The sequence below is a fragment of the Lynx rufus genome, unplaced genomic scaffold (genome assembly GCF_022079265.1).
Source record: "Lynx rufus isolate CCGP_SWC_20201006 ecotype Redwood Valley unplaced genomic scaffold, mLynRuf1.p SCAF_25, whole genome shotgun sequence".
In the NCBI taxonomy this organism is placed as follows: domain Eukaryota; kingdom Metazoa; phylum Chordata; class Mammalia; order Carnivora; family Felidae; genus Lynx; species Lynx rufus.
The window spans coordinates 17,465,197-17,480,749 of NW_025814840.1; the positions used below are offsets into that span (position 1 = coordinate 17,465,197).

General features: G+C 54.9%; 1 protein-coding gene across 3 annotated transcripts in view; it reads right to left on the reverse strand.

Moving 5' to 3' along the window:
* The window catches only part of CAPN9 (calpain 9), a 44,362-nt gene extending 30,949 nt beyond the window's left edge, over positions 1-13,413 (reverse strand). For 2 of the 3 annotated variants that reach the window (XM_047088725.1, XM_047088722.1), the window contains exons 1-4: positions 13,201-13,413; positions 6,929-6,998; positions 2,479-2,597; positions 873-1,006 (exon numbers count right to left, since the gene is read on the reverse strand). In XM_047088725.1, coding sequence (XP_046944681.1) covers positions 873-1,006; positions 2,479-2,597; positions 6,929-6,998; positions 13,201-13,413 — 536 coding nt within the window. The remainder of the gene's footprint in view (positions 1-872; positions 1,007-2,478; positions 2,598-6,928; positions 6,999-13,200) is intronic. The other variant, XM_047088726.1, reaches the window with a different exon arrangement.
* Between the last annotated feature and the right edge of the window lie 2,140 nt (positions 13,414-15,553).

Here is a 15,553-nt window from a genome sequence, read left to right on the forward strand (position 1 = left end):
ATTCATTGGCTCCCCCCACCAATGAATGAGAGTTCCTGTTGCCCACATCTTTGTCAGGAATTGATGCTGTACGTGTGTGGTGGTATTTCGCTATTGTTTGTAATTTACAATTTCCCAGTGACAAATGATGTTGAGCATCTTTCCATGTGTTTATTTGCCCCCTGTCCATGTTTTCTGGTGAGGTGTATCCCAATCATCTTGGGCCTCTTCTAATGACCAACAACCGAACACAGATTTTCTTTTTTAGGAAACTTATTCTTCACTCTTTGAGTGAATACCCTTCATATTCCACTGACTCCTACCAGCTGGAATTCTTGACCCAAAGCCTTTTCCAGGGCTGCCGGGGGAGGATTTCCCTGTGCTGGGCTCGCCGAGAAGGAAGCTATGCCCACCCAGCCCTGGAAAGCACAGGCTGTGGCCCCTGGAGGTGACGGTTGCACAATAATGTGAATGCACTGAATGCCACTGCACTGTATACTGAAAAAGGATCAAAATGGTCAATTTTACCACAGCCCAGATGTTTGAGCTGTAACAGCACTCGGTGGGAAGTCGGGAGAGCCAAGATCTGTCAACACATCCAGAATTTCTTCCACCTCCCCTCCCAGCTCTTCGGAAGGCCAGACTCGTGACACAGGGAGAGAAGAGGGACGTGTGTCACCACTCTGCCCAAGGATGGGCACAGCTAAGCCATGACAGGAAAACTATCCACGCTTTCCTTTTCCACCTCCGAGCCTGACCGAGCCCCAAGAGGGTTGGCCACACCTGTGAACTCTGTGTCCCTGGTCATTGAAGCTCTCTGAAAAGGCTCTGGGGATAGAGCCCACTTCTTGGACCTGCCTGGCCCTTGGCCTGGCCCTGCAGGGGGCACTCACTTGGCGTAGGCTTTTTCCAGCAGGGCGCTCCAGAACTCTCTGTGGTCGGCCGAGTGGAGGAAGATCAGGCGGTCCCTGAAGGTGGGCAGTCGGTCATCGATGACCACATCCAGCCATTCGCTGTGCTGCCAGAACTGTTGGCCAGATGGAGATGGAAACCATGGGGGTGAGGCACAGGGGAGGTCCAGCCCCATCTGTAAAGGCTTGGCTCTTTCTCCCACCCTGGGCTCCCTTGGCACTTCCTCCCTCAGACCAAACCTCCCTTAGGGTCTTGAGGAAACTCACACGTGGGTTCCATGATGGGTCCCCTGGACTTTGTCCACCAAGCATCCCACCCCACCACTGGCAGCGGATTGGAGACCCAGTGTCGACCCATCAAAGCCAGGGTCACACGTGGACACTGTAGGGTGGGCCGAGTTAGCTCCTCTCTCCCAAGCGAAGGGGGTCGTGTGGGGTTTGCTCCGCTCCTGCCCAGCTCGCGTCTCCATGTCCCTCTCTCCACCAATCGCAGGTTATCTTGGATGTCCCTGCCTCTTGAGTTGCCTCTTTGCCCGGGGGCGGAAACTCTATAACTGATCTCTTTTGGCCATTCACACGCAGAGAGAGGCTGTGGTGGGGCACACTCGTGCCAGGTGGGCCGACACCAGGTGAGTGTGCGTGCACCCGTATGTACGCGCGCACGCGTTCTTGTGTGTTCACACACGTACCCATAAGTGAGTCCAGCTACGTGTGTGAGCGCATATGTTCACATACGTGTACGCGTGCATTCGTGTGCATGCATGCACACGTGTGTGAGTGCATCCATGTCAGAACTCAGATTGCCGGCCTTGGGGATGGAGGGGACGGGGCTGGCCCAGGCATGTCAGGACAGAAATGCGTGCCTGCCCCGTGCTGCCCCCTTCATCGGACCTTTTAGTTCTGTGAACACCCCACGAGCTCGATGTCAGTCCTTGTTTCTCCAGACAGCTTGTGAAGGCCGGGGTCCCTAAGAAATCTGCCTGAGGTCACCCACATAGGCACAGGGACGGGCGGGCATCCGTGGGTGGGCAGCTCTGCACAGGGACTACAGGGAGAGGTGGGGAGAGGAGAGGGAACGGGGTGGAAAGAAAACTGCAAACCGATTCCCAGGCAGGCCGTGCCCACGTGAGGCTCTGCACGGGTCCCACGGGGGCGACGCGTGTCCTGCCGGGACCCCAGCAGGTGACGTCTCAGTGCTTCTCTCTGTTTCTATTTCTTACCCTCACACACGTCTCCAAATCTGTGCTTCTTCAATAAGGAGAATCTCTTGGTTTGAGACAAATATGAGAAATAATCCACTCCCTGAGAGGTATAAGGGTTTTAGGCCATTTATGCTGAACGCACAAGATATTCCAAAGACGAAAACCTGTAGCGTGGGCCTGCAGACTTGCCAAAGTTCTACCGGATATATTCCGAACGTGGTCCTTCGAGTGCATTTAGACGTTAGCCCTTGACAAAGCCCAGTTTGGGGTGCGGCTTTCCCACAGATGGGGGCGCATTCCTCCCGGGATTCCCAAGCAGCTGTAGAGGCGGGTGGCGTCACGTTGGACCCCAAAGACCTAGTCTACCGGCCAAGGCCCCCTCTTACCTGGAAGTGGAATATCCCGGCATAACCGGGTCCAAAGCTTTGGTCCTGGGGGACGACTCGAACCAGAGCTTTTTCATTCAGCGTCAGGGAGGCGATGGCAGCTAATAGCCAGCAGTCGCCTGCGAAATGAAGGCCATAAATCACAGTTTTCATCGCCCAGTTCACAGTAAATTGGGAAACTCTATACGCCAGAAGGAGAAGTGGGGGCGTTCCAGATGTGGCCGCGTCTTTTCCGCGTTTAAGGAAACGGACGGAATACCACCAAAGACCTCTGCTCCCCAACCCCCCCCACCCCCGCCACCTTCTGCCTCCCTTCCTGGCTCTTCCCTTGCCCGGTTTATCACGCACAGCTGTTGTCGGCTGGCCAGCGTTATAGGATTCGCTCACTTGGGTTTCAGACATATGCTCCATTATGCATCAGCTCTGTGCGGTTCCAGAGACTTCCCCTCCAGAGGGCGAAGCCTCCATATGTCCGTGTCAGCGTGCGCTGGGTAAATAGGCAATTCGTAAGCGCAGCCCAGGAAATTGGGGGGCCCTCAGAAATAGCCCTTGCAAGTGCCTGGGGAGTATATTTCCGGCACCGAGGCCTCCCCATAGCCCAGACTCCGTGTAGTTAGAGATCGCAGTAGCTCCAATTATTATTTTTAAAAATTTTTTTAATGTTTATTTATGAGAGAGACAGAGACAGAATGCGAGTGGGTTGGGGCAGAGAGAGAGGGAGACACGGAATCCGAAGCAGGCTCCAGACTCTGAGCTGTCAGCCCAGAGCCCGACGCGGGGCTCGAACTCACGAGCCTCGAGGTCACGACCTGGGCCGAAGTCGGACGCTCAGCCGACTGAGCCACCCAGGCGCGCCTCCAATTATTTTTCATTGTCAAGATTTGCTGACTGATCTACGGATTTCTGCAGCGATGTCTTCATGATGACACACATCTAGAGGACAACTGCAAGGTGCAGTCAGATCTCAGACCGAACTGATCCGCGCTGTACCAGACGGACGCAGCCACTTGCCCGCGTTGAGAATGGAATGAGCCCCTCTCTTCATTGCTGCTTGGGAACGAGGGGTGGGCAGATATTTGGAAGTATCCATTTAACCAACGGGAACCCCTCTGTTTTCTCCCAGATCTATCTGTTTGCCATAGATACCACCACCGTCGTTGGAATTCAAGACCCCGTCGCCCTCAGCCGGGCTTCCCCGGGGCTCACATTTCTGGAAAAGACCATATACCCCATGACCCCTTTCTGATTGTTGTGCACAGGCAGGAGAGACTCACAGAAGGCCTAGCATCAGGGAAACGACTCCCAGAGTCGCTCTGCTTCTGGCTTTCCCTAGGGTGTCCCCCAGGGGGCACATGCCACAGGTTTCGAATGCCTCAGCCGCTCTTTGGCAGCCTGGGGTCCGGCCTTGGGGAGATGGTAATGAGAAAGGACACAGGATCATTTGTTCAGCAAGGTTCACTGAGTGCCTCCCGGGAGGCGGTCCCTGCTTTCAGCTCTGGGGTCTGATGGAGGGGCCCCTGCTGTGGCGCTGACCTCCTCCCCACTCTTCTCCGAGTTATGGCTTTGCCTGGTGCAGGAAAATGCCTTTCTTTTCTTGAGAGTATGGCAGATCGTGTCTCTTCAGCCAGGAATGCCCTGAGCGTTTGAAGGAGGAGATTCAGAAGCCGGTGCTATTCACACAACTTAAACCAAAGGGGAAGACTCCAGAGCAGAGCAATATTGCTTTATCTCTGCTGGGCCCGTACGGATGCAGGGTATTGCTTATCCCAGCGCTATGCCCAGAATAAGGGTACCCTCTCAAGGTCAGTTTGTTGGGCAGCCGGATGAACAGACAATAGAAGGCAGGGGGCCGCCAACCGGGAGAGGTGGGAGATGGTGACGTTCTAGCTTGTATTTTGGGTGGCAGACTCACAGCTGTTCATTTTATTGTTAGCCCTCGTTGTGCACACATATGTACGGTATTTGGAAATAATAAAAGTGTCATAAAAGTGCACACATATGCACAGTATTTGGAAATAATAAAATTGTTATAAAGTACTAGTTACAGGGGCACCTGGGTGGCTCGGTTAAGCCTCCGACTTCAGCTCAGGTCATGACCTCGCGGTCTGTGAGTTCGAGCCCTGCGTCGGGGTCTGTGCTGATGGCTCAGAGCCTGGAGCCTGCTTTGGATTCTGTGTCTCTCTCTCTCTGCCCCTCCCCCCCTCATTCTCTCTCTCTCTCTCTCTCTCTCAAAAATATAAGCACTAAAAAACTAAAGAAAACAAAATAATAGTTACAATCAACACCAACTAAGGTTAAATATGCAGTTGTAATTCCAAATGGGTGTTTGCACTCCTGTGACAAACCAAAACTTTGAAACACAAAGAAGCCTGTACGATGACTTTCTAAGCGAGGGGGCAGTGAAGGGAGATAGAGGAAGAGTTTGGGGGTGAGATGAGAGAGAAGATGAGGAAGGGACAGAGTCTTCCGGAGAAGGCTTACCCTCAATAAATGAAGACCAATCTGAATGTAAATAGTTTTGGAAGGTCAAAATTCTAGCTAGGCTGTCTAATTCTATCATTTATGTACAGTTGACCTTTGAACGACATGAGGGTAAGAGACACCGATCCCTGGCACAACTGGGAACCCATGTATAACTTCTGGCTCCCCCTAAAATTAACAACCGGTAGCTTACTGTTGACTGAAGGCCTTAGTGATAAGTTGATTAACACATATTTTGGATGTTATATGTATCCTGTAAGGCACGCCTACAATAAAGTAAGCTGGAGGGGCGTCTGGGTGGCTCGGTCGCTTATGCGTCCGACTTCGGCTCAGGTTATGATCTCACGGGTCGTGGGTTCGAGCCCCACGTCAGGCTCTGTAATGACAGCTCAGAGCCTGGAGCCTGCTTCGGATTCTGTGTCTCCCTCTCTCTTTCTGCCTCTCCCCAGCTCGTGCTCTGTCTCTCTGTAATGTTAAGTGTAAACATTTAAAAAATTTTTAAGTAAGGTAGAGAAAAGAAAATGTTAGTAAGAAAATCATGAGGAAGAGAAAATCCATTGGCAGTACAATACTATATTTATACAAAAAAAACCCATGGGTAAGTGGACTCATGTTGTATCATTGTATCTCTCTTTGTATCTATCATCTATGTATCTATGTATCTATCTATCATCTATGTATCTTTTATGTATCTATCTACCATCTATCTATGTATCTTCTATCTATCTTCATCATCATCATCTATGTATCTTATCTATCATCTATCTAGGTATCTTCTATGTATCTATGTATCTATGTATCTATCTATCTATCTATCATCTATGTATCTTCTATGTATCTATGTATCTATTTTTCTATCTATCATCTATCTGTGTATCTTCTATCATCTATGTATCATCTATCTATCTATCTATCTATCTATCATCTATGTATCTTCTATCTATCTATCTATCTACCTATCATCTATCTATGTATCTTCTATGTATCTATGTATCTATCTATCATCTATCTATGTATCTTCTATGTATCTATGTATCTGTCTATCTATCTATCATCATCTATGTATCTTCTATCATCTATCTATCTATCATCTATCATCATCATCATAATCTATGTATCTTCTATCTATCCATCCATCTATCTATCTATCTATCTATATCATCTATCTATCTACCAACTATCATCCCTCTAGGTTTGTGACTCTGGGTTCAATGTTTGGGTAGCTGGGTCATTGAGCATGGTCAGCTGTGAATCCGGGCCTCATAAGCTTACAGCTCCACTGTTTGGTTTTTTTTTTAGAAGGTCCTTTTTTTTTCCATAAATAGAATAAAGGTAAACCCAGTCCAATGTTGGACTAAATCCTGAAATGCAAGATCCAATGTAACTGACTTGGGGGCACTCTCGGATCAATTGTAGGAAGGAGATTGTGAAGGTCCGGGGTGGGGGGGGGTGCCCCAAAGTTTGAGCCCCTGGGCGGCATAACGGTTAAGAGCAAGTTCAGATCCCGACCGCCCAGCTGTCGCTCCTGTGACTCACGTTACGTAGCCTCCCTCAGCGTCGGGTTCTCATTTATAAAATTGGAAGGGTCACTGGGAGGCTGACATGGTGACGAGTTAATGCGAGTATTAGCTGTGTCATGGTGCAGGGAGCCAGACCGGCGTCACCGGGCATCTCTGTTCTCTGTAAACTCCTGGGTCGCGAGCCCCACACCGTAGGCACATCCGCCCCCAGGGAACAAGAGTACAAGTCGCCCAGAGTCTGCTGGGGGCACAGACTGGCAGACTGGAAGGGAGGAGAGGAGGAAGCAGCAGGGGGCAGCAGTGCTGTTCCCCCAAACCCTGTGCCCCTTGGGTTTCCAGGGTCCCGTGCTGCCCTTGTCACGGAGGCAGCTCAGAGGCCCTCTCCTGCTGGCCCCTACGGGTGCTCTGTCCAACCCCCTCTCTCTCCATGCCCCATCTCCCCCACTTACCAAGCTCCCCCTGGCAGATATCTGTCCTGGTGGCCCCTCCAAGGATGAATTCCGGGTTTTCCACTATTTCCTGGAAGAACAAAGGCATTACTGAAGTGAGGCCCGCCACGTCCTGGGCCGGTGTGCTTGGAGCAGGTGCAGGGTCTCTCTCCGTTCTGGGAGCAGAGGGCTCTTTCCTGTATTTGATTCTTTTCCTAAGGAGGGACGCCACAACCTGGGCCTGTCTCTGGGAGACATCCCTCAGCCCCTGGGGAGAGGTCCTACCTTCTGCGCGGTCCCTCAGTGCAGTCCTCTGGCCAGACAACTCCTGCCGTGCCAGGCTGCAAAGCAGGACCAGGAACCGAAGGTTCCCACTGCCTCTCAGGCCCTGGGCTAGGAGTCGGGGGGGGGGGGCATGAGTTCGAATCCTGACTCCCGGCTTATGGGCATTACACCTTCTGTGGGCTTCAAATGCCTCATCTTAAAATGGGGTGATACAGGGGCACCTGGGTGGCTCAGTCGGTTAAGCCTCCGACTTCGGCTCAGGTCATGATCTCGCGGTCCGTGAGTTCGAGCCCCGCGTCGGGCTCTGTGCTGATGGCTCAGAGCCTGGAGCCTGTTTCCGATTCTGTGTCTCCCTCTCTCTCTGCCCCTCCCCTGTTCATGCACTGTCTCTCTGTCTCAAAAATCAATAAAAACATTAAAAAAAATTTTTTTTAAATGGGGTGATACACACACCACAGACTCGTGTCTAGGATTAAATACAAATTTCCACTCTCCCCACCCAGCTTCTTTCTTTTTTAAAATATGTATTGTGTGTATATATATATGCAGTAAAACCTTGGTTTGCGAGCATAATTCATTCTGGAAACATGCTTGTAATCCAAAGCACTTGTATATCAAACCGGACTTCCCCATAAGAAATCACGGAAACTCAGATGATTCGTTCCGCAACCCAAAAATATTCATATAAGAATGATTACAATACTGTGATATAATATAACAAAATAAGGAAAATGCAAAATACGAAGAAAAAAATAAATTAACCTGTACTTCCCTTCGAAAAGCTTCGTGGCTGGTGTGAGGGAGACAAGAGAGAGGAGGGTTATTGTGTAGGATGACTTTCACCATCACTGATGGAATCACGGCTGTTTGTTGGTTCAATGGAATCTTTTTCTTTTCGTGCAACTTTAACAAGGAACCTAGCCAATGACCCAGAATGAAGCAAAGCATTCCTAAGCTCACTCTTGTATGGAAAAGCAAAGGACTGTCCCTAGGTGCTCAGAAGCGACAAGAAATACACGAGTCCCAGTTGCGGGAACTTTCCAACATCCTGAAAAATCTCTGATTTCTGCCAAACACCATGGCCTGAGACTGAGCATTTGAGCATGGGAGACGATCGCCCACAATCCTGCGGTGAGAGACAGAGAGACAGAGAGAGAGGGAGAGAGACAGACAGAGAGAGAGAACCATTGGCTCAGTTGTGGTCATGTGACGTTGGGCATCACGTACTACTTGTATTGCAAGACATTGCTGGTTTATAAAGTTAAAATTTACTAGAAATGTTTGCTCACCTTGTGGAATACTCACAGAACAAGTTACTTGCAGTCCAAGGTTTTACCATATATATATATATATATATATATATGCACACACATATACACATGCACATACACACTATATAGTGGGAGATATGTGCATATATCTCGCATGTCACTTTACCTCAGTGCATTATATATATTCTATTATATAGTTCACATATTATATTATTGCGTATACATAGTTATTTATACATACACTTATATATACAGAGAGATACGCATAAAACATTAACAAAAAGGCATTTGAAAGCAATTGTATAAAACTCATATATTCTTTCCAGTTTTCTGGGGCACCAGTCTCCATTCCTGGCACGGACTATGGCAAAGACCAAGACAGAGAAACCCCCTGCCCCCTGCCCAGTGAGGGGGGACAGACCGGAAACAAGCGAGCAGACGTACAAGTTCAGGAGCGCTAAGCACCGGGATGGAAAGTGATGGCGTGAGATGCAGGCTATTTTAGCTGGAGCAGTCAAGGAGGGCGTCTCCCAGAAGCAGGCCGTTGAGTAGGGAGTCGGGTGAAGGTCCAGGGAGAGGAAACAACAAATCATGAGACAGAGAGGAAAGTTCTGGCATACAGCAGATGCTTGGTCATTTAAACTGGATCTGAGTGCAGGCTAAGGGACTTTCCTGCTTATTTCCAGAAACAGGACTGGAAGGAGAGGTCCTCACCAGTCCCGGGGTCGATGCCTCAGGGGATAGCTCTGCCCTGAAGGGGTTTCCTCAAGCTCCCCGGGACCCTGCTGCTCCTCTGGCCCGTGTCCCAAACAATCACCAGAGGATGGCGATTTCTTTGCGGGGAGGAGGACTTCTCAAGGCAAAGAGCCAAAGATACAATGATGGTGCTCTCTCTGCAGCCCGCAGGATGCGCCCGCCTGGCACAGTGACGACCCCCAGAACATCTGGGGGAGAGCGCCGCTTGGCTTCATTTTCCAATATTTCAGGAAACTCGGGCCAGGGGACGGGCAGGAAAGGCAGCGCAACGTGGTGGGGGGCAGCTCCTCGACCAGGCCGGTGGGGACCCTCTCACACGCGCTGTGTCCCCTCCGTGAGCCCAGTTCCCCAGGGGGGTTGCAGGCGGCTCAGGGCCGGGCCGTGGGAAGGTGAGGTCCCCGCGGTAGCCCTCCCCGATCAGCAGAGGGGCTCGGCGCAGGCCATCTAACCTCTCCAGCCTCTGTCGCGCGACACAGAGACCGCCCTCCTCCACCTTGGACATTCGGCGCCAGGTACAGAACGTGTATTGGAGCCCCTGCCCCGAAGGGGCACCCGGGGGCCTCCCACGGCGCTCCCTGCACAGCCAGCCGCCATCAGGGGGCGCTATAGGGCCCCAGCAAGCAGGACCCCCACTGCCGCGGTGGCTCACTCCCGCCGGCCCTCCCGCCGGCCCATCCCCCCCCCCCCCCCACTGCACCCACTACGCCCGCAGCTGCCGCGGCCTCTGGGCTGCATCTTGCAGTCACTTGTCCAGGAGACTTTTATCGATGCATCCAAACTGTGGTTTGATGGAGGAAAATACAAAGGGAGAAGACTCAGAAACTGTCACCAAGTGAACACCCATCAGCCAGCCGGCGTCAAGCCCGGGGGTCCCCGGATGCGCGGCCGGGGCAGCGGTCCCTGCCGGGTGCCAGTGAGCGGCGGGGGCGGGCGGTACGGGCGCCGTCCTGGGGGTTCCGAGGATGCGCATGCCCAAGGAAGGGGCGCCGCGCGGCCAAGTGTTCGATGCCATGTGCCGCGTGACCGCACGTGTTGAGGGATGTGAGTTTCACGCGTGTGAAACGTGTGCGACCCGTGTAGGCGTGGGGCACAGATGGCCCGTGCGCACGTCTCGGGTGCGTGCTGGCTCTGCGTGTATCTGGGTGCGCTGCGGGTTCATTCCCGAGGCATGTTTGCTCGGGGCCTGTTTCGTTCACTTGGTACATCATCAGGGGCTCAGCCCCACGCATAGACTTTTCTGCACTAAGTAATCAATTTAAAAGGGGGCAAAGTCACAGTTCTAACAAATTCGGAGAGGCCGGGCCCTATGATTGACGGGGGTGTGCTCCCCAGGGCCGCGGAGGTACGTGGGGACACGGGGTTGGGGGGGGAGGGTCTCAGGACAGCCCGCGGCCTCTGGACGCACAGGGGTAGGGGCGAGCCGCCTGGGCGGGGCAGTCATGGCCCCATGCCACAGTGTACCCAAGCTAGAGGGGTGTGGGCGCCTTTACAAGGAGGTGCAGCCCGGGGTTTAGGCTGCGAAGTGAGGGAGGGGATCACATAGAAGAAAGCAGATGGACGCAGGCAGACAGGGAATCGAGGAGAAAAAGGCCAGATGAGACACTTGTGATCCAAGGAAGTCGGGCTGCGGGGGCCCAGGAAGACAGGCCCCTGGTTGACTGCACCATGGCCCGCCGTGCCCGAGACCCGCCCTTCCCCACTCAGACCCCACTCACGGCCCTTTCCAGGCGGCCCCTTGGAGGTGATCTCACCTTCTCCCCAAGCAGAATGTGTCACCCCCCCTCCACTGCGGGCCCCCAGGTGATCCCCTTCAGTGCACCCTTGCCCTGGGCTCCCTGGAGGGCAAGGCTGGCTGCGGACCGCCCTCTGGCTTCTCTGATTCCGGCCACTCCTGTGCTCATGCCCGGCCTGCAAAGCACAGCCGTGTTTGACAAGAAGGTGGTGCTGGGGAGGGCACCCCGCCCCGCGGTCCCCCTGGGCAGCTCCGCACTTGCGGCCCCAGCAGGCACCACCTAAGTGCAGGGCGGAAATGCAAACGGCACCCAAGCCACACAGGCCTTCTGGAGGGACGTTGCTGCCATTTCCCTGCTGCCCCCCGGCCCCCCGCCCTGTGCCAGGGACCCTGGACCTCCGTCCAGCAAGAGGAATATCAGTCCTCACCCCCGACCCAGGCCCTTGCTCCCGATTTCACACAAGTCTGCAAAACCCCTCGGAGAGGAAGCGGAGAGGTGTGTTTCTGGGAATGAGGACAGAAGGGAAGGTCTGTCTCAGGTGCACGCGAAGTGAAAGGCAGAACAGACTCTGAGAATGAGTCCACAGGAAGGACAGCAACCCAGTCGACCTGAGTTAAGATAAATAAAGACGTCGTTGGGGCCCTCGGCCGAGGGCAGAGGGGCTGGGGTGTGCCGGGGGCTCTGGTCTGTGGGTGGCGGCCTCACCCATCATTTGGGGCAATCCCAAGGGAGATCAGTAGCGAAGACGACTACCTCCTAGAGCTGAGCTCTGGGACTCTGGAATCCCTCGGGGGTCCCGGTGGCCCTTGTTCCGCGGGGGGCCCGCCTCCGGGAATGGGAACAAAGGCGTTCCCTGCCCTGGCCTGTGCGCATCAAGCTTTTGTGCTGGAGAAAGTCCGACTCTGGCCAAGAGAAGGGGAGTTGTGGGCAGCGGAATGACAGGTTACGCCAGAGGGTGGAGGGGCAGACTGCGGGGGCAGGGCGCCTCCCGGGCCCGGGAGGTGATGGTGTCCGGGTACAGTGACAGAGGGCAGCGATGACAGTGACACTTATTTACAGGCCCCTTTCTGTGTGTCCTACATGTTAGCACAGGAATCTTTGCAACAGCTCAGCACGGGAAGCAGCATCATTACCCGCCCCCCCCGCTTCTGTGGAAGACAGAAGACCCCCCAGCAGCCAGGAGGGTCTTGTTCCCCCGGTTGGGGGTGCTGAAAAAGCTGCCTCTTCCAAGGTCATGGCTTTCAGGGGTACCGCATCCCGCCACTCATCAGTGAAGGGCACAGACACAGGTGGGCCTGTCACCCCCACACCAGGCGACTCTGAGAGCCCATCCCAGCTCCAGAGCTCCCCGTGCGGCTGGCCGAGGCCTTCGTGGGCCCTATCCCAGCCCCCCGGGGCTCCTTCCGCCCACCCCTGCTCGTCTTTCCACAGGTATTGGCCCCAAGGGCACCCATGATAAACTGACAAATGTCCTGCGGGCACTCTTTGTGCGGGGGGGGGGGGGGGGGGGTCCACCCAGCGTCTCAGCCCAGCCCTTTCTGTGCTCGCCCTGCCCGTGGCGACCCGTCCCCACGGGAGCCGCTCCCAGCCCAGTCCCCGCCTGGAGGGAATGACGGCCAGCGGTCGTCCCCGGGCAGAGGTCAAGGCCTGACTAACCAGCACAGCAAATATTGACTCCTCGTGCTGGCGCCCCTGGGGACCATCTCCTCCAGACTGTTGGGGGTGGGGCAGCTCGGACGCCGGCTCCCCTCCGGGAAGGCAGACGCGTGGTTCGGGGAGAGAAGCCCTGTGTTCCGAGGGTCCCGTGCATCCCCTTACTGAGCACTTGCTTGCTGAGCGACTGTCCACACCGAGCACCCCGGCTGTGGCCAGAAGCTACGGGCACGTCACGTGCGCCCATGCGGCGAGAACGTGTCACCGGAGACTTGGCTTGGATACGCTTTGATCCCCACTTGCGGCCGACTGACAGGCCCCTCTCTGGAGCCGGGCCCCAGTCCCGGGCTCCCCTGGGTGGCAGTCAGAGAGCTGGGGGTGGGGTGTAGCCAGACACCCGGGAGCATCCCTGACCTGCCCATATGTGCCCCCTGCGTGTCGTTTCCCGTGCAAACTGCCCGGCATCTCAGCAGCGGACTCGGCCGATGTGCCTGGCAGATGTGTGTGTGTGTGCAGCCCGCCCTCCCAGGACCCCCTCTCCTGGGCTGCTGAGCCCCCCCCCCCCGCCTGCACCCCCCGTTCCTGCTGTACTCACCCCTGGCCGTTTCCACACGAAGGGGATCTGGGGCCTCTCACTGTAGAAGAGCGAGGAGCTATCGGCTGGGAAGTCTGCGTCCTCGAACAGGATGCCCTTCTGCGCACACTCCTGCCTCAGCTGCTCGAAGCTCTGGCCCGAGGAGTGGGTGGCGCGGGCGTCCTTGGGAACCGGGTGCTTCTGGGGCCCTGGGGCCCGATAGAGGTAGGGCATGGCTGCTCCCCTGGCGGGTGGGCTCCCGATAGGTGGGAAGAAGCAAGGCGACCGTGTCAGGCAGGAAGGAGCCAGCTCGGGGACACCTGGGCTGAGTGGCCCTTGGCCTCCACCTGTTTGCCTGGGAACCTCCCCGTCACGACGGAAAGGAGGCACACGCCCTGATGGCAAACTGTGGAGAGGGCTCTCTGCCCTCCCTCCCAGGGCGCCTGCAGACCCAGGGGGAGCAGTGAGCCTGGGCCGATTCTGCTGAATGCACCGGGAGACCCCGTGGGAGAGAGAGGATTGCGTTATGGGGAAAGAGGGCAAGAGGGCCGCTGCGTGAGGCCCCTGGTCTTCTAAACACTTTACAAGGATTTCTCTGCGATTCTCGATATAGTCACGGTCGGCGTTGGGAGTCACAGGGTCTTGCGTTAAATGCCCGGGACGAGGGTTTTTACGGGACCCCCCAGTTCCCAGGAGTTTCAGCTTAGTTCCACACACTTTCTGTCGGGTGGACCCTGCCTCTTGCTGTACCGGGAATGTGTAGACCTCAAAGTTGTGACTCATGGCTTGAACTTCCAGTTTTGTCTAGGGTGACCTTGGACAGTCCGTGCCTGTTTTCTCGGAGTCAGGACAACAGCCAGGCAGACAGGTGTCGACAGTATGAGGGTCATCCATTTCTGGTGGCGCCTCCGTCAAGGAAATGATCACCAGCCCAGGTTTCTGAGAATTTCCCCTTCAAATGCCCCAGGGGAAGTGAAATTCAACACCGACCACGCCATTTAATGTGGGGCCTTCCCCACGCGCCAGGAATTTGGGTCCTTATTCCATTCCCATTACGTGGGTCTCTGGACAGGGGTCTTTCCGCCTGGACCTCTCCCGTGGACTGAAAGAACCAGTTTTGTGCTTTTGGGTTTTGTTTGGTTTGGTTTTGTTTTGTTTGTACGTTTCTTGTAATAAGTTCTGCCTGCTGGTCTCTAGCCCAGAGACGCGGGTGGCTCTGAGCCCCGTCGGCCTCACAGGGCCCATTCGTCATCTTAGCTGTATTTCCTTCCCCTTGGCAGAACAATCTGCTGAAGTGAATTCTAAATTAATTGATCCTTAGCGGGGCCTCGGGGGGCCTTCCAGTCCCGCCCTCCGCACACTTGGCCTGCAACGAATACGTTTTGCTCTCCTTTCTCCAGAGCAAGCCCGGGTGTTCGTGCATGGGACAGAGGGATGCAAGGATCTACCTCGGGGCGGGGGGCGGGGAGGTGTCTGTGACGCCTCTGGGCAAAACTCAAGAACCAGTGGTCTGAACCCTCACCCGGGTGCAGCCACTTGGTCCTCGGACTCCAGTGGGCTCGGACATTACCGCAGGGCAAACGGGTCACAAGTACACAAAACAGATTTGATCCTGTACCGGGGGTTGTCCTGTTTTCCGCGCCTGGCTCAGCAGGCGATGGGTGCCGTTCAGGGCTGGCCACCTGCTGTGTGGGGAGGGGTGGAGGAAGACACCAGAAGGCAGGTGAGCCGGGGCGCATGCCCGGTGTGCAGGTGGGAGGGGCGTGGCTTGCGCCAGCCAGGGGCGGTGGGAGAGACTGGTGGGAAGGGACAGGTTCTTTTCGGAGGATTAGTAGTGTCAGGCCTTCCTTGTGGGGTGCTGGGACCCCGACCCGAGTACAAGAACGGATGAGGGGTAGACCTAGACGTTCAAAACTTTGGATATGATGGGAGGAAAATGCCCTCCTCGTTGCTGGTGGGAGTGCAGGGTGTAAACTGTTATAAGCACTTTGGACTGTGGCTTATTAAACTCCATCAAAGGGGGCGCCTGGGTGGCTCAGTCGGTTGAGCGGCCGACTTCCGCTCACATCATGATCTCCTGGTTCCCGAGTTCGAGCCCCGCGTTGGGCTCTGTGCTGACAGCTCTGAGCCTGGAGCCCCGTTCAGGTTGTGTCTCCCTCTCTCTCCCTGCCCCCCACCCCCCGGCTCGTGCTCTGTCTCTCTCTCTCTCTCTCTCTCTCTCGAAAATAAATAAAGATTTAAAAAAAAAAAATTACAAACACCCAGACCCCCTGAGCCAGCCATTTCCTCCTAGCAACTTCTCCAGCAGATAGACCCACACCCATGCAAAGGGAAAGACGGTGCCCGCTTATTCATTTCACCGCCACGCTGTTGA